Source organism: Dermochelys coriacea, chromosome 1 (assembly GCF_009764565.3).
Source record: "Dermochelys coriacea isolate rDerCor1 chromosome 1, rDerCor1.pri.v4, whole genome shotgun sequence".
Classification (NCBI taxonomy): Eukaryota; Metazoa; Chordata; order Testudines; family Dermochelyidae; genus Dermochelys; species Dermochelys coriacea.
Genome location: NC_050068.2, coordinates 222,951,770 through 222,975,066, shown reverse-complemented (window position 1 = coordinate 222,975,066; position 23,297 = coordinate 222,951,770). Strand labels below are relative to the sequence as shown.

Sequence of the window (23,297 nt, the reverse complement as noted above, 5' to 3'; positions counted from 1 at the left end):
ATATGTAGGTACCAAGTAACCTGATGAATAGATAACTATCCCTACTCAGGTACCTAAATACAATTTTGGGTGCTGAACTTTCGGCAACCAGATTTAAAAAATTGACCTAAGTTGTCATATAAAATGTAATAGTGGGGGAGTGATTCTTAGATTATTTTTAGTGATTAATTTGTCCTTTAGCTATGTAGATAATAAATAAACTTGTAATGTTTGGTGTGTGTGGAGAGGTGTGGGTGTGGGGAGGTGTCATACAGCACTAGAGGTTTAGTTCTACAGAATGCTTGGAATATCAGTAAGAAAATATAAAGAAAAAAAGTGGGAAAGAAACAGTACATATTTGAAAAAATATTAGGTTTAACTTTCTTCCAGAAACTTTATATTGCATATGATTAACAAGTGAGTCTTAGGAGTCCATAAGTATGTTGATGGGCATATTGCATTTATCTGATGTTCTCTGAATGACGACTGCATAAGAAAGAAAAGTGCAATCTTACTGGGTCAGAAGAGATGCCTGTCACTAGATGTCATAAATATAAAGGGAAGGCTAACCACCTTTAAATCCCTCCTGGCCAGAGGAAAAATCCTTTCACCTGTAAAGGGTTAAGAAGCTAAAGATAACATTGCTGACACCTGACCAAAATGACCAATGAGGAGAACAAGATACTTTCAAAGCTGGGGGGGGCGGGAAAGGGTTCTCTCTGTGTTGCTTTTGCCAGGACCAGAGCAGGAATGCAGGTCAGAAGTCCTGTAAAGGGTTAATAAGCAATCTAGTTAGATATGCGTAAGATTCTGTTTTGTTTAAATGGCTGATAAAATAAGTTGTGCTAAATGGAATGTATATTCCTGTTTTTGTGTCTTTTTGTAACTTAAGGTTTTGCCTAGAGGGATTCTCTGTGTTTTGAATCTGATTACCCTGTAAGGTATTTACCATCCTGATTTTACAGAGGTGATTCTTTTACTTTTTCTTCTATTAAAATTCTTCGTTTAAGAATCTGATTGCTTTTTCCTTGTTCTTAAGATCCAAGGGTTTGGGTCTGTGTTCACCTATGTAAATTGGTGAGGATTTTTATCAAGCCTTCCCCAGGAAAGGGCTTGTGGGGATTTGGGGGAGAAAGAAATTTCCAAGTGGGCTCTTTCCCTGTTATATTTTGTTAGATGCTTGGTGGTGGCAGCAATAAAGTCCAGGGACAAAAGGTAAAATAGTTTATACCTTGCGGAAGTTTTAACCTAAGCTGGTAAAAATAAGCTTAGGGAGTTTTTCATGCAGGTCCCCACATATGTACCCTAGAGTTCAGAGTGGGGAAGGAACCTTGACACTAGATAAGTTTATTTTTGCTGTACTGGCAAAGTCATGGAAAAGTAGTACTCCATTGCATACAGGCTTTAACCATGTCTGATCTTGGAAGCACTTTGTAGTAGTTTACCACCACAGATATTATAATTTGAGAATTACTTTTTCTGAATAACCACAAACATTACAGTCAGTGATTGTATTTTTTTTTTTAAGATAAAATTTACTATTGCCACCTGATCCTTTCAGGGAAACAAAGAATTTTCCTGTGAAGTTGCAAAGTATGGTATGGTTTGTTTTTCATTTTAGTTTATTAGCCAGAATGTTCCAATCAATAAAATACAGCATGTTTTGCCTTCTGTCCTGTGTGCGCGCGTGTATTTGTTTGTAATTTAATTATCCAGAATTCTCCTTATTTCTGTTTGAAAATGGCTTAATGCTTCACTGGAATTGGGTTTGTCAATCTTAGCCTTTTAAATGATGTCGAGTAAATGTTTTCTGAGATCGTAATGGTCAGAAATTTTCAGTAGCACTTCCCTATAAATGGGGCTACCTTCTGTTCATGGCTGAGTCTTTTTTTCCCCTCAACTGATATCCCTGATGATGACTGTAAGGAGAAATTGCTCCTTTCAGATGCAACCTGTGGCTCATTTCTTCCTCAGACTTTGTTTGCCTTGTCAATTTTCTCAAATAATAATTTTATTTTTATTACATCAAAACCTGGGGCCTCAGCAGAACTAGGTCCCTATTTAACTAGACACAGAAGAGGGGACAGGTCTTACAGCAGTGAGCTCACAATCTAATTTAGGACTAAGTCTAATAGAGAGTATAGCAAACATTAGCAAGGGGTAAAGAGGGAGATTTGTGGGGGGAAGATAAAAGCATGTTCTGACATAAGACATACACGCAGCTAAAGTTTGATTGATTTTTTTATACACAAGGATATAAACACCTTAATATCACAAGTCCCTTCCAGTCTTCATCCAAACCATTATCAGTTGGCAATTTACTGTAAACACTGTGGCTGAAGTTGGTCTTGAAGAGAGGATAGTGTTTTCATGAGTAATCAAAGGACATTGTTACATGCAGAATGGGCAGTTGACAAGAAGGTGTGAGGATACTTAACATAGGGAAATAGATTCAATATGTGTAATGACCCAGCCACTCCCAGTCTCCATTCAAACCCAAGTTAATGATATCTAGTTTGCGGATTAATTCAAGCTCAGCAGTTTCTCGTTGGAGTCTGTTTATGAAGCTTTCCCGTTGCAAAATTGCCACCCTTAAATCTTTTACTGAGTGGCCAGAGAGGTTGAAGTGTTCTCCTACCGGTTTTTGAATGTTATGATTCCTGATGTCAGATGTGTGTCCATTTATTCTTTTACGTAGAGACTGTCCAGTTTGACCAATGTACATAGCAGAGGGGCATTGCTGGCACATGATGGCATATATCACATTGGTAGATGTGCAGGTGAATGAGCCCCTGATGGCATGGCTAATGTGATTAGGTCCTATGATGGTGTCACTTGAATAAATATGTGGACAGAGTTGGCATTGGGCTTTCTTGCAAGGATAGGTTCCTGGGTTAGTGTTTTTGTTGTGTGGTGTGTGGTTGCTGGTGAGTATTTGCTTCAGACTGGGGGGCTGTCTGTAAGCGAGGACTGGTCTGTCTCCCAACATCTGTGAGAGTGAGGGATCATTTTTCAGGATAGGTTGTAAATTGCTGGAGAGGTTTTAGTTGGAGGCTGAAGGTGACAGCTAGTGGTGTTCTGTTATTTTCTTTGTTGGGCCTGTCCTGTAGAAGGTGACTTCTGGGTACTCTTCTGGCTCTGTCAGTCTGTTTTTTCACTTCAGCAGGTGGGAACTGTAGTTTTAAGAATGCTCGATAGAGATCTTGTAGGTGTTTGTCTCTGTCTGAGAGATTGGAGAAAATGTGGTTGTATCTTAGAGCTTGGCTGTAGACAGTGGATCGTGTGTTGTATCCTGGATGGAAGTTGGAGGCATGTAGGTAAGTATAGCGGTCAGTAGGTTTCTGGTATAGTGTGGTGTTTGTGACCATTGCTTATTAGCACAGTAGTGTCCAGGAAATGGATCGCTTGTGTGGATTGGTCTAGGCTGCGATTGATGCTGGGGTGGAAATTGTTGAAATCATGGTGGAATTCCTCAAGGGCTTCTTTTCCATGGGTACAGATGATGATGATGTCATCAATGTAGAGCAAGTAGAGTAGGGGCGTTAGGGGACAAGAGCTAAGGAAGCGTTGTTCTAAGTCAGCCATAAAAATGTTGGCATACTGTGGGGCCATGCGGGTACCCATTGCAGTGCCACTGACTTGAAGGTATATTTTGTCCCCAAATGTGAAATAGTTATGGGTGAGGACAAAGTCACAAAGGTCAGCCACCAGGGTTGCCATGACATTATCGGGGATACTGTTCCTGACGGCTTGTAGTCCATCTTTGTGTGAATGTTGGTGTAGAGGGCTTCTACATCCATAGTGGCCAGGATAGTATTTTCTGGAAGATCATCGATGGATTATTGTTTCCTCTGGAAGTCAGTGGTGTCTCAAGGATAGCTAGGAGTACTGGTAGCGTAGGTCCTGAGGAGAGAGTCCACATAGCCAGACAATCCTGCAGTTATGGTGCCAATGCCTGAGATGATGGGGCGTCCAGGATTTCCAGGTTTATGGATCTTGGGTAACAGATAGAATATCCCTGGTCGGGGTTCTAGGCATGTGTCTGCACAGATCTGTTCCTGTGCTTTTTCAGCAAGTTTCTTGAGCAGATGGTGTAGTTTCTTTTGGTAATCCACAGTGGGATCAGAGGATAATGGCCTGTAGAATGCGTAGTTAGAGAGCTGCCTAGCAGCCTCTTGTTCATATTCCAATTTATTCATGATGACGACAGCACCTCCTTTGTCAGCCTCTTTGATTATGATGTCAGAGGTGTACCTGAGGCTGTTTATGGCATTGTGTTCAGCATGGCTAAGGTTATAGGGGAAGTGATGCTGCTTTTCCATAATTTCAGCCCACGCATATTGACGGAAGCAATCTATGTAGAAGTCCAGTCTATTGTTTCAACCATCAGGAGGAGTCCACACAGAATGCTTCTTTTTGTAGTGTTGGTAGGAAGGATTCTGTGGGTTAGTATGTTGTTCAGAGGCGTATTGGAAATATTCTTTGAGTCAGAGACATCAAAAGTAGGATTCTAGGTCACCACAGAACTGTATCATGTCCATGGGCCTGGAGAGACAAAAGGAGAGGCCCTGAGATAGGACAGACTCTTCTGCCGGGCTAAGAGTATAGCTGCAAAGATTAACAATATTGTTGGATGGGTTAAGGGAACTACCGTTGTGGCTCCTTGTGGCATGCAGCAGTTTAGATAGTTTAGTGTCCTTTTTCCTTTATAGAGAAGCAAAGTTTGTGTTGTAAATGGCTTGTCTAGTTTTTGTAAAATCTATCCATAAGGAAGTTTGTGTGGAAGGTTGGGTTTTTTTTTGGTTTTTTTTTGGTTTTTTTTTAAAGAGTATCCAGTTTTGAGAGCTCATTCTTAATCTTTCCTTGTTTGCTGTATAGGATGTTGACCAGGTGGTTTCGCAGTTTCTTTGAGAGTGTGTGGCACAATCTCTCAGCATAGTCTGCGTGATATGTAGATTGTAATGGATTTTCAATTGAAATAGTAAAAAAAAATTCAGAGAGGTAGGTTTACTTCCTTACTGTTGGCACCTCAAAGTGAACCTTATTTTCAGGAAGCATTGTAATTCTCTGATATAAAGGCCTCAACTCCCAATGCCTATCCACTATTTTATTCTTTTCCTCCCCCTGTTACCTAGCATGGCACTTCCATCAAGCAGGACCTCACTAGCAGTGCAAGCTGTCTCATTGAAGCCTATTACTCTGGCATAGGTGTCTTTGGAGAACCTCTGACCTCTTGCAGTTTGCTGAAGAATGAATGGAGAGATGAAACAGGCTACATCTCTCACCTCTGACAGTACAGCAAAACTATCTCCTGACAATCTAGATTAGGCTACAAGAAGATTCACCTTTTCCAGTGCAAATCATGAGCATGTAGACTACCCAGATGAAATCAGTTATCTCTCTCTCCAAACTGCTAATGACAGTCTTCTGCAGCATAATACTGGTTAGGAAATTGAGTGTGTTCTGGTATTCCTTGTCTGGAGTGTCTCAGAACACTAAATTTAGAGGTAAAAAGAAAAGGAGTATTTGTGGCACCTTAGAGACTAACACATTTATTAGAGCATAAGCTTTCGTGAGCTACAGCTCACTTCATCGGATGCATTTGGTGGAAAATACAGAGGGGAGATTGATATACACACACAGAGAACATGAAACAATGGGTTTATCATACACACTGTAAGGAGAGTGATCACTAAAGATAAGCCATCACCAGCAGCAGGGGGAAAGGAGGTGAGATTCTTTAAGTTTAATTGAAAACTATAAATTCAAAATTTTGTGAAGTTAGGGCCATGTTTTAAGGACAGTTCTTTGGAAAGTACCTGATACAGTTGGTCTTCTGATAAGAAAGAAAAACTGTAAAACAGGACCATAAATCTGGTAAATGGGACTCACTGAATGAAACCCAATTAAGAATCAAAGTGCTGCCTGTAAGTCAAAGTACACAGAAGTGTGCCAAGGTATCACACTTGATGGCTAGATGACCACACTGTGACATTAGAGTCAGCGCAGAGCATGAAGGGTCGTGCTGTTTTCATGTCATTAAATTTTACCTTGGATAATTAACTCCATCGTAGTTAAGGTTCTAGCTAGAGTTCCATGAAGAGTCCTATCTTAGGTCCCTTTATAATTCTGTAAAGGAGAATGTTTATATTATTACTTTCAGTGTACACAAGTACTTTCATTGGATAACTGGAAGGCAGTTAACAAAACAAGTATAAATTATGGATGCTTACAAATTTAAATTTTTAAAATTTGTACTCAGGGTCCTCTGCCTTAAAAAGAAAAATTGTAAACTTTCATAATGTTAAAATCTATGGCAAAGGCTATTTTAAAAAGCTAAAAAAACACATGTACAAAATTGCTTTTATTATCATTTTGGTGTAACATTTTGTGTTTTATTAGAGTTTGTGTAGTCCATTGTGCACATTATTTGAAGTCTGTTTAGAGGCAAAAATAAACTTACGATGAATGGAAATGAATGAAAGACCTGTAGCTCTACAAGGTAGAAGTCTCTTGGAAGAACCAGCCACCTTTGAGTGCTGCAGAACATTGTGAGCCAGTGGGCTCCAGGGTGTCTGTAGAAAACCTAAGCTGTACATTGTAAGTTGAGGCAGAGGGGCCAGGTATACTTCTGACTTCCTAAGACTTACATTTCAGAAGTTGCTAGGACAGCTGAGGACCCTTTGGAATTGAAGAGCTACTATCGGGTCCCATTTAAAGACGCACATACAGATGGAAATTTACAAAAAACTTTACCTTGCTTCTATGTAACTACCATAGAGGATTAGAGGGGGGAAATTCATATTTAAAAATAAGGAAACTAAAGCCTTTAAAAGCATGTAAATGAACAGTGGAAAATAATTTGTAATTTTTTGTTTTGTTGGGGCATATCAGATATGAATATACAAAGCTAGGAAATAATGTTTGTTTTCAGGGCTTTGGAGCTGTGCTCCAGCTCCGCTCCAGCTCCAGGAAAAAACCTGCAGCTCTGCTGCTCCACACTCCAGCTCTGGGCTCTGCTCCAAAGCCCTGTTTGTTTTACCAGCAGCCCTTTGCTGGGGGGGGGAGGGGGGAATTGAGCAGTGTTCAAAGTCTTGTCAATGCAGAGTAAAACTCCAGCATGGCTATGCTATGGCATTAATTGAGTTACATACTTAAATCCTCCCCATATAAGTGGGATATTACACCACTTAACTTTGCCAATATTTATTCTTTCTTTCTTCCTTTCTTTCTTATACAAGGTAAAGAAAATTAATACAGTTCTTAATGTTTTTTTCAGTGACAGTGCAAAACGGTTCCTCACCCTACTTTTTTTTCTGTTGTGATCATAATTTTACAAAAATAGCTTTTCATAAATACAGTTCTCAGTTGTTTGTGTTAATGTGTGTGAACTCTATAGAAACATGATAGAATTTCATTGGTCTATGACTTCATCCTTTACTTGCCTAGCTTGCTTTTCAAAGTTTGCAATTACATGGCACCAAGATACTTAAGTTCATTCTTGAATGGAGTGTTCTGTACATCCTTTAGTGTTTGCAAACAATTGATCAATGCAACATTTTTTGCATCTTCAGGACAATGCTGCCTTGCCACATCTGTGTTCTGTTTTAAGGAATTTATTATGGAGTTTGATCAGCTTTCTTTCCATTATAATACCAAACATGGTATTTTGGTCTTTTTCACAAATTAAATTGGCATGTGAATATAGTTATGTGAGCAGCATATTTCTATAATGTGTAACTTTCTGCTACATCTGTGGTTAGCCTTGCCAGGGCTCTCTAGTCAAAGAGACCTTTGTCTCAGGGTTTGCTCCCTGGTAAACTAAATTAAAATAGAATAAAATAGTAATCAGCCTTCACAACTAAGATGTTCATATTTCCTAGGCTCCAGAACTGAGAAGATTGTGGAGGTAGGCTCTGTGATTATGAAGTTTTTCTGCTACTTCTGCTATGTGGAAAATAAAAATGGCATCATTTTGCAAAGCTTACTTGGTGGTGTTTAATGAGAAGTAACTAATTTGCTTACAGGAGAGAGGAAAAGAATATCCTGGGAAAACTCCCATTGATGTTTAATAGAATCAGGATTTGGCCCAAGAACACACAATTTTTTGCTTCGTCAATATTTTACATTATGGAGGCGTGCTAGTCCCACTATATTTGAGGATGCGGTATGATATAATTCTGTTTAATATCTTGTGCTCTTGGAGTCTTAAAATTCCACCTGTCCAACAGGGTGAACTCCATTTAAAAGCATGGAGTTCCCTTAAAAAATATTTCCTGCAGGACAGTTGGAATTTTAGGGCTTTGAGACTTTGTCAGAAAGTGTGAGATACTGTTCTTAAAGAAAAGATCACTGTATAGTTGAAAAATGTTAATAGCATTACAAAACACTTGCTTAAATTTATAGTCAAACAAAGCAAGCAAATGTTTAGAGCTGGCCATGAACAGAGCTCACAAAAAGCTTTAGAACTGGATTATCGCTCCTTATATTGATTCTTTTGTCTTCATTCGTATATGAATGACCAGTATGCTTTAAATGAACACATTTTAAGTACTACAATAAAGTGTTCTGTTTTTTTTCTTTTTTGCCTGACAATATTCAGCACACCAGTTAGTGGTGTTCCCTCTGGCCTTATTTGATTCTAATTTTAGAAACATAATTCTGTACAATTGTGAAAAGGGAAAAAATATTTACATCTTGAATGATTTCCAGAAGAAGGATGGAGTTTTTCTTAACTTTGAATAACTTAGATTGTCAGAACTTCTGGGATATAGATGCAACATTCCAGTATATCACCCATTCCATTTCAAAATAGATTTATTTTTCTGGAGGAAAGATCTATTGTTTAGTCTGTAATGAGATAATGGCCATATATCTCACCAAGACAAGAAATAAAGTTATATTTATTTCTCATATGCAATCGAGATGTTGGGTCTTATAAGCCACAGGCAAATGGTGGGTTGCTTCATATTTTTGTTTCTCATAAACAGTTTAGTTCAATAGCATGTTTATTCTATATTACAAAAAATAGGAGTGGTGAAACAATAACTAACTTTAGGTTCTTCAGTGGTTTTCTAGTCTTTCGATTAAAATACAACGTGAGTTTAGCAAATCGATTTAAGAGTCCTAATTTATCACTTTCAGAATTGGTGGTTTCCCATTGTTTCCATCTCCTTGATGCAGAGAAGCACTTAAACACGTTTAAAGCCCATTCAAGTCAAGATGGGATTTAAGTACGTGCCTCAGAGCTTTCCTCAGTAGAGATGAAGTTAAGCATGTGCTTAAAATACTTTTCTATATCGGGACCTATTTGAATGGCTTTCTGAATATATCTGCCATGAGTATTTTTCTACCTTGAATGGTATCAGAGATTTTACAGTGGAGAGAGGATTCAGACGAGACATCTCTCCGATACTTAAATCCAATTACAATAATAGAAGAGAAGCAAAGATATCTGAATTGCCCAGTCATCCTTTTAGTTGATCCTTCCAGAACAGGGTTCAGACACACTGACAAGACAGTGTGGGGATATTGTCACTACTACTGTGATACTGTGCCTGTTTTGTGGCTAAATAGAGAACTTTTGTCTCCAGCACACTCAATCTGGCACCTTTCACTATCATTACATTTGTATGAGGTTATAAAAAAAGTCTACTACAAATTAAGCATTACTGCAGGTGTGTCCAACTCATTTTGTGATGAAGGCTGAATTACATTTTTAATTAGTCTTCAAAATAAGAGGCCTCTGTTTACCGTGGACCTCCCATGTTCAGTGTAAAATATAGCCAAGTTCAAGGGTAGAGTATAGCCCTTGTGTAATGATTTTATGTTGTAGTTAGTAAGGTTAAACGGTTGCATTTATCATCACTCAGTGGAAAATATTGCGTGAATCACCATTAGGACCATCACTGTTTCTGCCTTCACGTTCCTTCTCTCTCAGCCTTTCTCTGCTTCTCTCTCCCAGATTCTCTGCTGCTTGGAGGTATTAATGCAGACCTCTCAGTAATTTCAGATTGCACTTATTTGGTCCTGCCAGCCACAGTAACTGAAACAGTGCTCCAGTGAGTCAGCTGCAAAGGGAAAACGACTAGAATGGTGTGATTCTAGTCGGTTTCCCTTTCAGCCAACTCTGTGCGTAAAGAGCTTCTGCACTTGCTGAAACTATAAACACAGAATATAGTTAGTTTTCCTTTGAATCTAGCTCTTTGTACATAGAGCCAACCAAAAAGGGAAACTGTCATTGATCTTAGGATCCTCCGAGTCAGTTTCCCTGAGTAGATGGCATGCTGAAATGTGTCTGTAGCTACAAATGAAGCCTAATTGCAAGTCAATCTTAAATTGATTTGAGAGCCAGGTGAATACATCCATTGTAACATGAGTCCAGAAACCATGGATAACTTCATCTGAAAAATAATTAGTTACCTATTTGTGATTCTTTTCTGATAGAAGTGACACATGGGTTCTTTACTTCTAGATTATTTTTGCTTGTGCAAGCAAATTGCACAATACATATTGAATCTGTTGAATGGGTGCCATGAATGCTCTGACTTTGTCGTTCATGATCAGAGTAGGAATGGCAAGAGAAGTAACAGAAAATAATTCATAACTTTTTAGTCTGAAAAACTAATTGGTTTGCTCCTCAGGTTTATATTTTAAAATAACAAATTTCTCAGATTATTTTAGAAGTAACTTTAAAATATAACGCTTATATATAAAGCATTACTGTAGCTACTTCAACAGCCTTGGGAAGTCCCCACAAAACTAAATATTATCCTAACGTTTTTTTGCATGCATGCCCTCAGCAACACTAAGTGATTGTGATTCTCCACCAAAATCAAGCACTGCCCCTTGCTATGCATTATCCAGTAACCTAAAATAAATGGGCACTATGAAGCTGTGTCTCAGGATACATTTTTTCATATTTTTTCTTCTCCCATAAGATTATTTTAAATAATTCACTGTTATATTTGCTAGCAGAATTTCAAGGCAAATACAACAGAGCAGCTAAAGGGATAATGTCCATATGGCAGTTAATATGAAATTGAGTTCACAGAATGAGGTAATTTCAAGGTCTCAAAATAACATTAATAGGTAGGTACAGAAATGACTTTTCAGCTTCCACTTAGAACTTCCGCACTTGTAACTTTACATTTGTCTTCAAATGCACTGCATGGATTATAATGGGGAAAATTTTCAAAGGAAGAAGTAGCAGTTAGATGCCTAACTCTGATTGACTTTCACTCTGTTGTGTCTGTGTCCATGTGCAGAGAGAGAGACCAGCCAAGATTTTCAAAAATAAATGCATAAAAGGCTCCTAAATTCATATTTAGGCACCTAATTAAGTGGTCTGTTTTTCAAAAGTGCAGGCACTTGCATTTTCCTTTGTTTTCATTGGGAGCTTCTGGGTGCTTAGCAGATTTGAATATCCAGACTTTTGTTTAGGTGCTTCATGGGAGATGTAGTCTGGCCAGGAAGGCTAGCCCATAGAAGAGAATGGAGGAATAAGGCACCCAAACTACAGCTCTCATTAGGTACTACAGTGGCATTTCTGACAGGTTTCAGAGTAGCAGCCGTGTTAGTCTATATTCGCAAAAAGAAAAGGAGTACTTGTGGCACCTTAGAGACTAACAAATTTATTTGAGCATAAACTTTCGTGAGCTACAGCTCACTTCATCGGATGCATCGGAAGAAAGCTTATGCTCAATTTGTTAGTGGCATTTCTGAATCAAAATTTTTGGTTTTCAACCCAAAAATTTTGGTGTGGGGGGTTTTTTTGTTTATTTTTATTTGAAGAGGGTGAAGGTGGGGGAGTAGTTTGGGGTTTTTTTCTTCTTTAGAAAAAGTCAACATTTTTCAGAGGAAAAGCAATATTTTCAACCAGCTGTCTTGTTAGTACACTCATTTTTGTATTCTCTTTTTTTAAGGGATGTCCTGTAAGAAGTTTGTGAAATAGTTTGCTCCTTACATTACTGGGTTCTTTAGAATAAAATACAAAATAGGGTCAGATTCACCAAGGTTGTTCTTAGGGATCAAATTACACCTTCCTGTTCCAACTAGCTCCCTTGTGCCTAAGTAGAAATTCACAGGAGCACAGGTGGTATTTCTGTTGCCCTTTGCTTTTGGGTTTTTGCCAGGAAGGACATAGGAGAGGATATCTTTAATTCATGGAGAGAGTCCTATGTCTCTCTCTTCCGAGACCTCCTTTTCACAGGGTGCGCTATCCAGTTTTTGAGCTGTGATGACATGTAAAGCTGCTTCTGACCAATGCACACTCCTCAAGATGGACTTCTGTCTTCAAGGGCCCTATACCCAGGCCTTACACTGCTTGAAGCTGGCTTAAAATCTGGTTGAACCTAGTCCATAATTTTTTATAACATGCTTGTGTTCAGTGGATAATATACTGTGAGTTTATCTGTAGCTTTGTCTGGCCAGTTGCTTAACAAATGCACAGTACTAGGTATTTAGTTTGTTCCAAATCCTAAAACATAGTTCAACATTACATCTAGTGAACCTTATTGTATAGTTTGGTAATTAGGTCGAAAAGTGTAAATTCAAAATTACTCTTTTTCTAGCATTTCTTTCTTCTCCATATACAAGCTACTATACAGTACATCCTTGTGCTCCTGAACTGCTGTCCGACTGAGTTTCACTATTAGAAATTTTATGATTGGCTCCATTGGGTTGGGATGTAGCCTGTGTGTTTTGAGTGGAGAGAGAGAAAACTTGGCCTAATGTACTGCTGCCTAAGCCTGTAATCTGTACACAGAAGATGTATTAGAAAGGAAAGATGTGTCTGAAAAGGCTGTCCATGGCTTTATCCAAAGTAGTATATTTGCAGTGGTGTATCAGAATTGATCCAGAGTCCTACAGTTTTCCCGCAAACCCAACTTCAGTTCTATTTCTTCTTCCTTTGCAATCTCCTCGAATACTCTAGGACACCACAGGTCTTGGAAGCTAGTTCCTGATTTTGGGGCTTATACACATGATTGTGTCGGAACATCCCTAGTTCTAAGTTCTGGGTACCAGAGCCCAGACTTCAGCCCAAGCCCAGATGTCTCCACTGCATCTTTATAGCCCTGCAGCCTGAGCCCCACAAGCGTGAGTCAGCTGACATGGGCCAGCTGACGGTGTTTAACTGCAATGTAGCCATACCTTAATTGACCTCAGTAGGAAGCAGTGTTATTCCTATCTGTTGTTGAAATTTAATGCTTGAAAATTGCTTCATTATACTTTCCTTCTGCTGACAGGTGAGAAACTTACTTCTACAAATGCAGCTTTAGATTAGTTCTAGCTCTCTCCTTTGCATAATGTAGGGATTAGAATATTGAAGGTATTGGTAGACATATGTATAGATATTTATATTGGAGATAACTATGATTGTAGGAAGAGTGCAGTCAGTTAACAAACTCTTTGGGAGAAAAAATGGGATGAATTCTGAGAGACTTTTCCCTATGACCCTAAAATACTTGAAATATAAAAATGTACATGTATACAATTTACAGTTATCAGATTTACTTTTCTGTTACAGGAAGTTGTTAAGGCAGCAATAATGGAAGAACAAAAACGAAGTGAAAAGGCTGTGGAAGAAGCTGTGAAAAAAACAAGAGAGGAATTGATGGAATATATCAAAGAACAGAAGAGGGTAAGTGTCACTCTTGCATAATAGTGGCTGAAGGTTTAAATTCATGTGGCTAGAACTATATTAATTAAATTTATTAAGCATGAAAATCAGTTTTAAATTGTAATGTTCTCAGTTCAATTTTTATACCTTTGATTTTGCACATCTACTTTGGGTAATTTGTCTAGCATAATACTATATCCAATTATGCACATCTGCAAAATTTCCAATAGGTGTAGCATATTCAATTTTATCTCTATACATAAAATTGTTTTGCAGACTGTGTATGCAACACACTCCCTAACTGTTGAGTTACTTATTCTCTTGTGTGCACACTAATACATGTCAGGTATTATGTTCACATTGTCGGACACCATTCTGAAAAGGTATTTTTATCTTGTTCAGAAAGTTGATGTACCAAGACTGCAAACATTTAAAGGTCTGCTCCTATTGAAGTCAGTGGGAGTTTGCCATTGATTTCAATAGGAGCAAAATTAGGACCCAACTGGACAGAAGTCCATTCTGGAATGGTATATACTCAATTCACTTCCGCGGCAGGCAAATATTTGCACCACCACTCTCCCCCAGGGGTACCAGTTAGGAAAGACAGTTTTGAGTTGTGGTGTTGGCTCAGAGGAACCATGCCAGCAGAAGCTAACTGTTGGATTTCCAGAGACAATATGTCCTCTGGCCACACCCCTTTCTACTCAGCACAGTCCAGTTTTAGGGTTTTGCTTGATATCTGCAAGCCATTTGGGGACCTAGCATAATCTGAGGCTCCACCTGAATCAAACCCTGTAATTTTAGAGCTCTGAAAATATAAATATAACCTTGTGCTTGAACATAACTGGTAACAAAGTCAAATTGTCTTGTGAAAGAGAGCATGTGTTTGGTCTCTTACTTCCCTGGCCAGCAGAGGCTGGGAATAGTGTGGGAATTCAGAGAGATTCATTTAACTTCAAGAGTATTACTTGCTGATCAGTCCAAGAGCAATACTGGATGAGTTCTCTGTCATTATCTTATGGCTGGAGGTTAGTTTTAGCAATATTGGGTTTGTTGACAGGGAAGGTGTGGACTGATGCCCGGGAAAAACATGATTGAGCCTATCTGTATCTTGACTAAGTTGATCAATCACTAAGGGCCAATTACGGAATAAAAGATACCACATAAAATATCAGTCTCTGTTAAAATAATTCACACCTCAGATAAACACACTACCTGGACCACCAACTAATCTGTCTAGTACAAAATCCTCACTGTCAGGTAGTGTAGAAAATATGGCCCTCTAAAACAAATGTTGTCAAAGCTGTATCCAGCAGAAAAATTCAGAAATTTGCATAAAATAGTTGAGTGTGGATCAAGAGTGAAAGTTTACTAAAGAGCTTACATATGTCTTCTATAGAGTTCTCATGATATTTCCCTGTTCTACATGAAGAGACTCAAGGGCTCCATTTCCATCTCATTTGCAGGTGTATTTTCCCACATCTTTTTCAAAAATAGTTATTTTTTCACAGGTACATTAGTTTATTTTAAAAGTATTGAGATAAGTATTTGGCTAGCAAAATAATCCTAATAATTGCCTAGACACCAAGAGTACCATGGCTTTCATTGTTCATCCACAGATCTTCATTTCCATCTGGAAAATACAAAAAGCAATAAAAAAATCAGACCGTTCCTCCATCCAGTCAAAACTTCAAGATGATGACTTGGCTGTTTAGAAGAAGATATTTAAAATAATAACTTTCCCCCGTAGTCATAAGCACCATCTCAGCTACCTGAATGGATTCCAAAAATTCTGTTCACTACATCTGTGCAAAAGATCTGCTACAGTACTTTTGCAAGAAGTAAACACTATGTAATTCTCATCAGCCATCATAGTGTTGTGCTCATTCAGAACTAAAATCTTTTTTTTACACTGAGGTTTACAAGTAAATAGTGTAAGAATCCATATAGTATCAGCAATTTTCCCACTTCACAAAAAACAGAATATTAATCAACTAACTACATCCTTTACAAAAGGCTCAAAAGATGTTGACCCAATAGTAAACCATTGTCAGTTTAGTATTTGTTGCTTGTGTTAACATTTACTGTGCACTCGCTATGAACAGTGAAGACATCAAACTTAAAATCTACCCTGAGAAAACAGCCTGTTAGCCATAACATTTGCAAAAGTCTGTGTACTCCAAACATCATTTATTACTCTTCCTTTCTTCACATTTTTAAGATCTAAACTGCCTTCTGAACTTTATTTTCCATAAGTCATTTAAAAGTTTCATGTGAAAAGTATTATTACATTTTTATTTGGAAGCTAGTCACTGCAAAATGGACATCATAAAAAGATATTTAGAATAAAGAGAAGGTTTTGGTAAACTAACATCCCTTGAATGTTTTTGTCTGGCAAATCTAGAGCAGCTCATCTCCATTTCTTTCCTTGATAGATGGATTTCCATTTGCATAAGAAGAATGGATTTCCCCCCCCCCCCAAAATGTATAGACATAGTTGCTTCATGGAGACCTCTTCCCATTGTTTTATTGTCTTACTACTATAAAGCTATCTCACCTCTTGTGAGACTTACAGTATAAAATTCATATTAAAATCTTGGCCCAAATTCTCCCTTATGTATACATTGTTTGTCCCCATTTAAGACAATGAGATTGCAAAGGCTGTAAATCAGGGCATAATTGTTTTTCTGTCTTTTCTTGTCCTTTTTGCATTCTTCTACTTATTTTCAGTTTCTTTGTTTGCTAGATCTTCCTAGGATCCCAGGTGATTGAGATAAATGGAGAGTCTTCTTATCTTCCCTTTGTCAGTGTACTCCTTCCTTCCATCAAAAAACATGCTTTCCTTGTATTTTTCAGTGCTTGAGAAAGTAGTCTATTGTAGAACAGAAACAAAGAAAGTTAATTCATCCATCCATCATTATTACAAAAAATCGAAAATCATTTTGTTGAAATATTTTTGACTTTAGGTTATCACTGATATTTAATTATATGTACTCTGAACACAGTTATGAACAACGGGTTCTCTTGTGCATTTTAGGAATTATTCAGCCTGATATATTGTCAGTTTACATTAGTTGTGATGCAACTATAGCTGATAATGATGCATTAGTAATTGTGTTACCATGTATATATAATGTACCATAGAGAATGCAGTCATTTTAAGTGCATAAAAGATATACACATAGTTTATAGATGGTAATGCGCATTTTGTATATAATTTCACATCATATTACATTTAGATGAAAAAAGAAGAAATCATGAGAGATGCCATTTATTATATAAACTAAAAGTAGCTGGACAATAGTGTCTCTGAATCAAAGCAGAGTTTTAAGTATAAGACAAGAAAATTCAAATGCGTCTAATCCTTGAAATACTTATGAAGGAGACAATGAAAATTATATCCTTGACAGAATCAATCTTTCCTTCAATTTATCTTGTAAGAGGAGTTTCCTCTTCATTCCATAATGAATTCCAGTCTTGAATGTTAAAATGCTGAATATAAGTGGGTTTTTTGTTTTACTTATTGATCAGTTGCCTCACATGCCTGTACAGAAAGGATACAGCTAAGGAGAGCTAGCTATTCCTGGTACAAGATTTATGAAGTCTGTCTGCATTGCCATTCAAATTGGAAAATGTGTGTAACCCCAAATCATTTGGCAAAAGTAGCTTTTGAGATGGCTATATCAGAGGCAGTGCGAACGGATCTCTGGTCAAAGCTGGAGCAACTGTCAGAATGAGAAATATAAACTATACTTAATGGCAATAACTTTGGGAGGGATTCTGAGAAGGACCCTCAGAGAAAGCACAGGTTTTACTTACATTTACTGGCTGAAGTTCAGAGAGATCATATTCCCATTTTTCTTTGAATATCAGAGGAAGATCCGGTTCCACCCACGAATGGGTAGCATACACTGTGTAAGAGTATACTTCCTTTCTATTTAAAAAAATGTTTAAAGTCCTTCGAAGCAGGGGACGTGGGCAGAGCAGTATTTCCACTTGGTTGGCAATGATTAAGTGCTTTAGGAAAAGATCCATAAACAGAATCTTGTTCAGAAGCATCAGTTTATTTTGAAATTGTATAAAATACATTTCTTTCCTTGCAATAAATGTTCTGTATAACCAATGTTCAAAGTAATTTATAACTCACTGCTGGACGTACTAATTAAATGATTTTTTTTATTTTTGTTTCAGTCTAATATCTGACAGGTTCAGAGTAGCAGCCGTGTTAGTCTGTATTCGCAAAAAGAAAAGGAGTACTTGTGGCACCTTAGAGACTAACAAATTTATTTGAGCATAAGCTTTCGTGAGCCACAGCTCACTTCCTCGGATGCAACCATAAGCAACGAAAGCTTATGCTCAAATAAATTTGTTAGTCTCGAATATCTATTTTATCAACTTGTGTAGTTTGTGATAAGCAGCTAAAAAATCTAATGTTTACAGATATCCTCATTCTTGGAAAAGTTTCTGTGTCGGTTCAAAAAGTGGTAGTAATAACAGCCCAGAATTGTGTGTCAACTTGAAGTTTGAATGTTCCAAAATAATTTTTGCTAGTAAGTAAAACTGAGGAAGGCTTAATTTACTCTGCACTTAATTCTCAGTGAGAACTTGTCTAGAGTTCTTGAAAATCCCAATATAATATTCATTACCAAAAAAGGAAAAGAAAGTAGGTATGACAGAAAAACCTGAAAGAAAAGTAGTCTTTTGTTATGATTTTCAAAATGTTACAACTTATTGAAGAGTCATAAATCTGGTTCTAATTTAGAATAATAATAAGAATCCTGTATATGTTAAATTTGTATAGTAATATACAATATTAGGAACTGTTACAACTCTCCTTGCTCACTTTCAGCTTACTCTATATAATCACCCTTTTTAAAAAGAGACCTTTCTCTTTTTAAAATTGTATCAGCTAGAATCTTTCCAAGTGCCTATAATACACCAAGTTTTAACTGCTTTAAAAATGAAAAAATAAAATCCTGAAAATAACTTCCTTTTCATATGTGTAGCCAGTGTAATATCACACATAACATGCTGAAATTAATAAGATACCACAAGCTTTGAGGCTTTCAGAAAGAGGAGACAGGAAAGACCACATCCCCTGACATATCCCTGAGGGAGGAAGAGTTTTTGGTTTATAAAGACCCTATGGCCTTGGATTAGAATAAAGTGTTCAAACCTATCCCGCAAATGAGACCATTACACATGAGCAGGCTATGAAGAAGGAAGGAAGCATCCAAGAAGCAACAAATGCTCACATCCAAGGAATTTATTTCTAAAACCAAGTGTAATAAGTTTTTTTTCTTAAATCTCAAGAATTAATCTTCTGCTTTGGGACCCAGATTCTAAAGAACCCTAACTTTTGTACATTAAAATGTAATGGGCTAGTGTGCTGGAAAGTTGTTTTCAAAGTTAAATTTTATAGAAAGAATCAGAATTACAAAAGGAAGCCACTTGCTGCAGAAGTCCCCCTTTTTTGTGGTTGAATTATAAATTATAATTTTAATCTAAGTAGTGACTTAAATTTAAACAATAATTACAATTTTTAAAAATGTCTTATTTGATGGCTCTAAGTTAGAATATCCTGATTATGAATGGGCCCATTCCTTTAAAAAGTAGATTAGCCTGGTAATATTTTATTAAAAATTCATATAGCACTAATCACATGTCAGTATAACAAGTAAACAATAAACAAATAATGCACAATAAAAACAATCCTAAAATTTAGTAGTAAAGAAGTACTCTTAGGTACAGCAAGCATATAGATGTTCTTTTTTACCTGTTAGACACAGATGTGGGTCCAAATAGCTAAAATAATTCATTTTTGTTTTATTCTTCCCTCTTGTAGCCTCCCTTCTCCCCATCCCTAAATCTGGCAGCCCCCTAAACCCCACCATCAGTTCAGACCCCACCTCACCTCTGCTCCTCCTAGGTTTCTTGACACACACCTCCCCAAACTTAGGGGGCTGCAGCAGGATCTCCTCTCCCACTTTCCCAGGCAGAGGGGAAGAGACAGCTCCAGGGGCTCTAGACTATTGGTGAAGTGTCTGTAACAAGACACTGATGGTTGGAGTCTTGAGAATGAGACTCCCTCGCACACCCTCAATGGTCTAGCCACCAATTGAGGAAGGCAATCACTGACAGGGGAACCATGATAACTGTGTCCAAATGGTGTCAGTTTCATGAGAATACAGATAGCAGCTGCGCCTGGAGAGGTCTGAGTCAGTCTCGCATGATGAACCTCATAGATGGATGAGGACACACATAGTGCAGGAGCTTCAAGCAGTTCCTTACTGTCGTGATGGGGTGATCTCTAATGTTCTCTATAAGCATCACTATTGCTTGGAATTGTGCTTCTGGAGGAGGGCTCTGGCTTGGATGCAGTTGAGGATTGCCCCGATAAACTCTATCCTTTGAACTGGGGAGAGGGCAGGGTTCTGCACGTTTATCAGCAGACCGAAGTCCTGGAATGTTGACTTGATTAGCTTTATATTGGACTCTACCTGGACCTTGTCCTACTTCTGACCAGCCAGTCGTCAAGGTAAGGGTAGATCTGAATCCCTTGCCTTCTCAACAAGGCTGTAATGACTACCATGCACTTTGTGAACACCCAAAGGGCTGCTGACAGGCTGAACAGGAGAACCACAAATTGGTAGTGTACATGGTTCACAATGAACCCAACCTTCTGTGTCCCTGAAAGATCGAGATATGGAAGAAAGCAACCTTCAAATTGAGGGCAGCATACCAGTCCCCTGGATCCAGGGAGGGGATGAATGAAGCCACGGACACCATGGGGAACTTGCTTCTTCATGTATCTGTTGTGCTTTCGCAGGTCCAGAATCAGTCTTAGACCACCGTTGGCTTTCGGGATTAGGAAATATTGGGAGTAGAACCTTTGTCCCCTTAACTCCAGTGGAACCTCTTCCAGAGCTCCCACCCTTAGGAACCACTGCACCTCTTGTGCTAGAAATTGCTCATGAGAAGAGTCCCTGAAGAGGGATGGGGGGAGGGTGGGAGGAAGGGGAAAAACTGAGCTGAAGGGTGTAGCCCACTGCTATTGTGCTTCGCACCCAATGGTCTGTTGTAATATGGGACCACGCCTGATAGAAATGAGATAAACGGTCTACAGAAACTGGAGAGGTTGGATCCAAAATCTGTTCTGGTACATTGTCTCCAAGCATCCTATCAAAAGGTCTGCTTGGATCCACCAGAGTGTCTGGGGGGGGCAGGCATGGACGCAGATGAGGATCGGGGCAGAGGTCTTCTCCTAAAGCCCCTGCTCCTTTTCCTGTGGTAGTTCTGCCAGGCAGACAGCATGAAGAATTGAGTAGCCGGCTGAGGCTTATAATGTGTCCTCATGGGTGTCGATGTAAAAAATCCTAGGGACTCCCAGTTGGCTCTTGAATCCTTCAGGCTGTGTAGTTTGGAGTCTGTCCGCTCTGAAAAAAACAGCGTACCCTCTAAAGGAATGTCTTGCAAGATCTGTTGGACCTCATGCAACAGGCGTAGGATTGAAGCCATGAACTTCTACACTTTGCCACTGTCGAGGCCATAGATTGAGCTGCAGAGTCCTCCACACCCAAGGCTAACTTCAGGGACACCTTCGCCACTGATTTGCCTTCCTCCATGAGAGCTGCAAATTATCTTCTGGATTCTTGGGGTAACAGCTCCTTAAATTTCAGCACGGAGTCCCCAGAATTAAAATCATACCTGCTCAGGAACACCTGCTGGTTCACAATCCTGAGTTAGAGGCCACCAATTGAGTATACCTTTCTACCAAAAAGGTCTAATTTTTTGGCATCCTTGGCCTTTTGGCCTTCGTAACCTCTGTCATTTCTGCTCATTGACTGCTGACACAATCAAAGATCCTGGTGGTGGATGTGTATAACACAATTCATAACCCTTAGCCAGGACAAAGTACTTCTTCTCAATTTTCTTTGTCGGCAGCTGAAGGGATGCTGGGGTTTGCCATAATTCATTGGTAGGATCCATAATGGCCTCATTCAGGGGCTATGCCCTTCTTGAAGGGCCTGTTGCCATTAGAATGTCTATTAAGGCATGGTAGGACTCCCTGATTTCCTCAACCTGGATCCTTAGGTTTTGAACTACTGTCTTGAGGCGCTCCTGATTCACTTTATCCTGAGACGGTGATCTCTCTGTTTCCGGGATAGCCTCAATAGAAGAAGAGGAGGAAGCCCGTATTGGTAGGGGGCACTGTTCTTCTTTCTCAGCACTGGATGGGTCTCAAAGTGAAGGCTCTTGATATTCGGCACCGGCCTCTGTACTAGAGCCTGCTCTGAGCTGAGCTATAGAAGTGCTGTGGACTCAGATGCCACAGAACATGAAGTTCTGGATTGCGGATGCTGCATTGTTGGAAAGGCCCAGGGGTTCCAAAATGACCATTGTACTGCCATCTGCCATTGTCCTAGGGTGGGATGGGATGCCTTGGCTTGGGTCCACGGCAGGATAAGGATAACTGGAGAGACAGTATCTGCTCGTGTAGGAGGTATATGATCTCTACCTCCATCTCTGAAGATTCCCCTCCTGGGAAACAGGGAGGAGCAGTGCCAACCAGTGTGTGTGATTGGTGCAAAGAGAGAGGAGACCAGGAGTGGGCCATCATGGCCAGTTTCCCCTTTGAAGGCAACCAGTAAATGTAACCCAATGTAAATGAGTCATCAGTTCTAATATGTTGGTTCTGGTTATTCAGTCAAAAGCACAATCCACTATCTTTGGAGTATGGGTGTATTTTATCAGTGCATGAGGAATTGTCTAGATTCTTTGTTCTGTGACCATTGAAGAGATTCTATTATCCTTTTTGTATATGGAGCCTGATCCATTGCCCAGTGAAGTCAATGGCAAAGCTCCCATTGACTCAGTGAGAATAAGATTGGCCCCATAATGTTGTTATACTGGAACAGAGAATTTGAATTAAATTTTCCTTGTTGTTTTACAGGAGTTATTAAAATCTTTAATTATATTCATCTGTGGTCTTTGAATGTGGGGACATTTGACATTTTAAATAACTTAATTACCTGTTTTATTTTCTTTTACATTTATGGATCCTTGTTCACACATGATTCTGTGTAAGACATTTATACACTAAGTGCTTTCCCTTTGTGCTTAATTTTTACTCCATTCCTGTGGTTCTGTTTTTACTTTTACATGTGGCCCATCATGTGTTTTAAAACAATTCTTTCCAGTACTATGGAGTAAATAATTGCAGTGGGATTTGAGAGGTTGATTTCATAATACTTAGCACAGAACAGTATTTCCACTTGTTGAAATTATTTCTTAGTGCAAAAACTTTTAGTCTTCTTTATGAAGGGGTCTTTTCCATTGTATCTGCTTATACAATATATATTATGATTTCTCTTTATCTTCTGTCAGAGCAATAGATCTTACTTATATGTGTTTTACATATAGCCAAAGCAGTGAAAAACTCAATGGGGGAAAAAAAAAATCAGTGCCTGAATTAAGACTCTGTAGGGTTGGATTCGTTGATCCCCTAAGTTTACCTTGTATGACTTATGAAGGCATAAAGTGAAACTAAAGCTGCCACGGATTTGCTTTGGAGAATTCCAATGCGTAGAGTGAATCTCTGCAGGTGCCCTTTTGTCTCGGGTGCTGCCCCTTTTGCAGCAACCCTTCAGTCTCGGAGTCTCCCCACCCAGGGGAACCCCCACACACCCACTATCCC

The 23,297-nt window shown here is 38.7% G+C and overlaps 1 protein-coding gene across 9 annotated transcripts in view; it reads left to right on the top strand.

Moving 5' to 3' along the window:
- CCDC91 (coiled-coil domain containing 91) overlaps positions 1-23,297 on the top strand; it is a 319,228-nt gene that overhangs the window by 249,588 nt on the left and 46,343 nt on the right. For 5 of the 9 annotated variants that reach the window (XM_043514931.1, XM_043514921.1, XM_043514923.1 and 2 more), the window contains exons 12-14: positions 13,508-13,621; positions 15,000-15,111; positions 15,220-17,779. In XM_043514931.1, the coding sequence (XP_043370866.1) occupies positions 13,508-13,621; positions 15,000-15,111; positions 15,220-15,299 (306 nt within the window). In that variant the 3' untranslated portion in view covers positions 15,300-17,779. Of the gene's footprint in view, positions 1-13,507; positions 13,622-14,999; positions 15,112-15,219; positions 17,780-23,297 lie in introns of those variants that run through there. The other 4 variants (XM_038373298.2, XM_038373267.2, XM_043514939.1 and 1 more) reach the window with 2 other exon arrangements.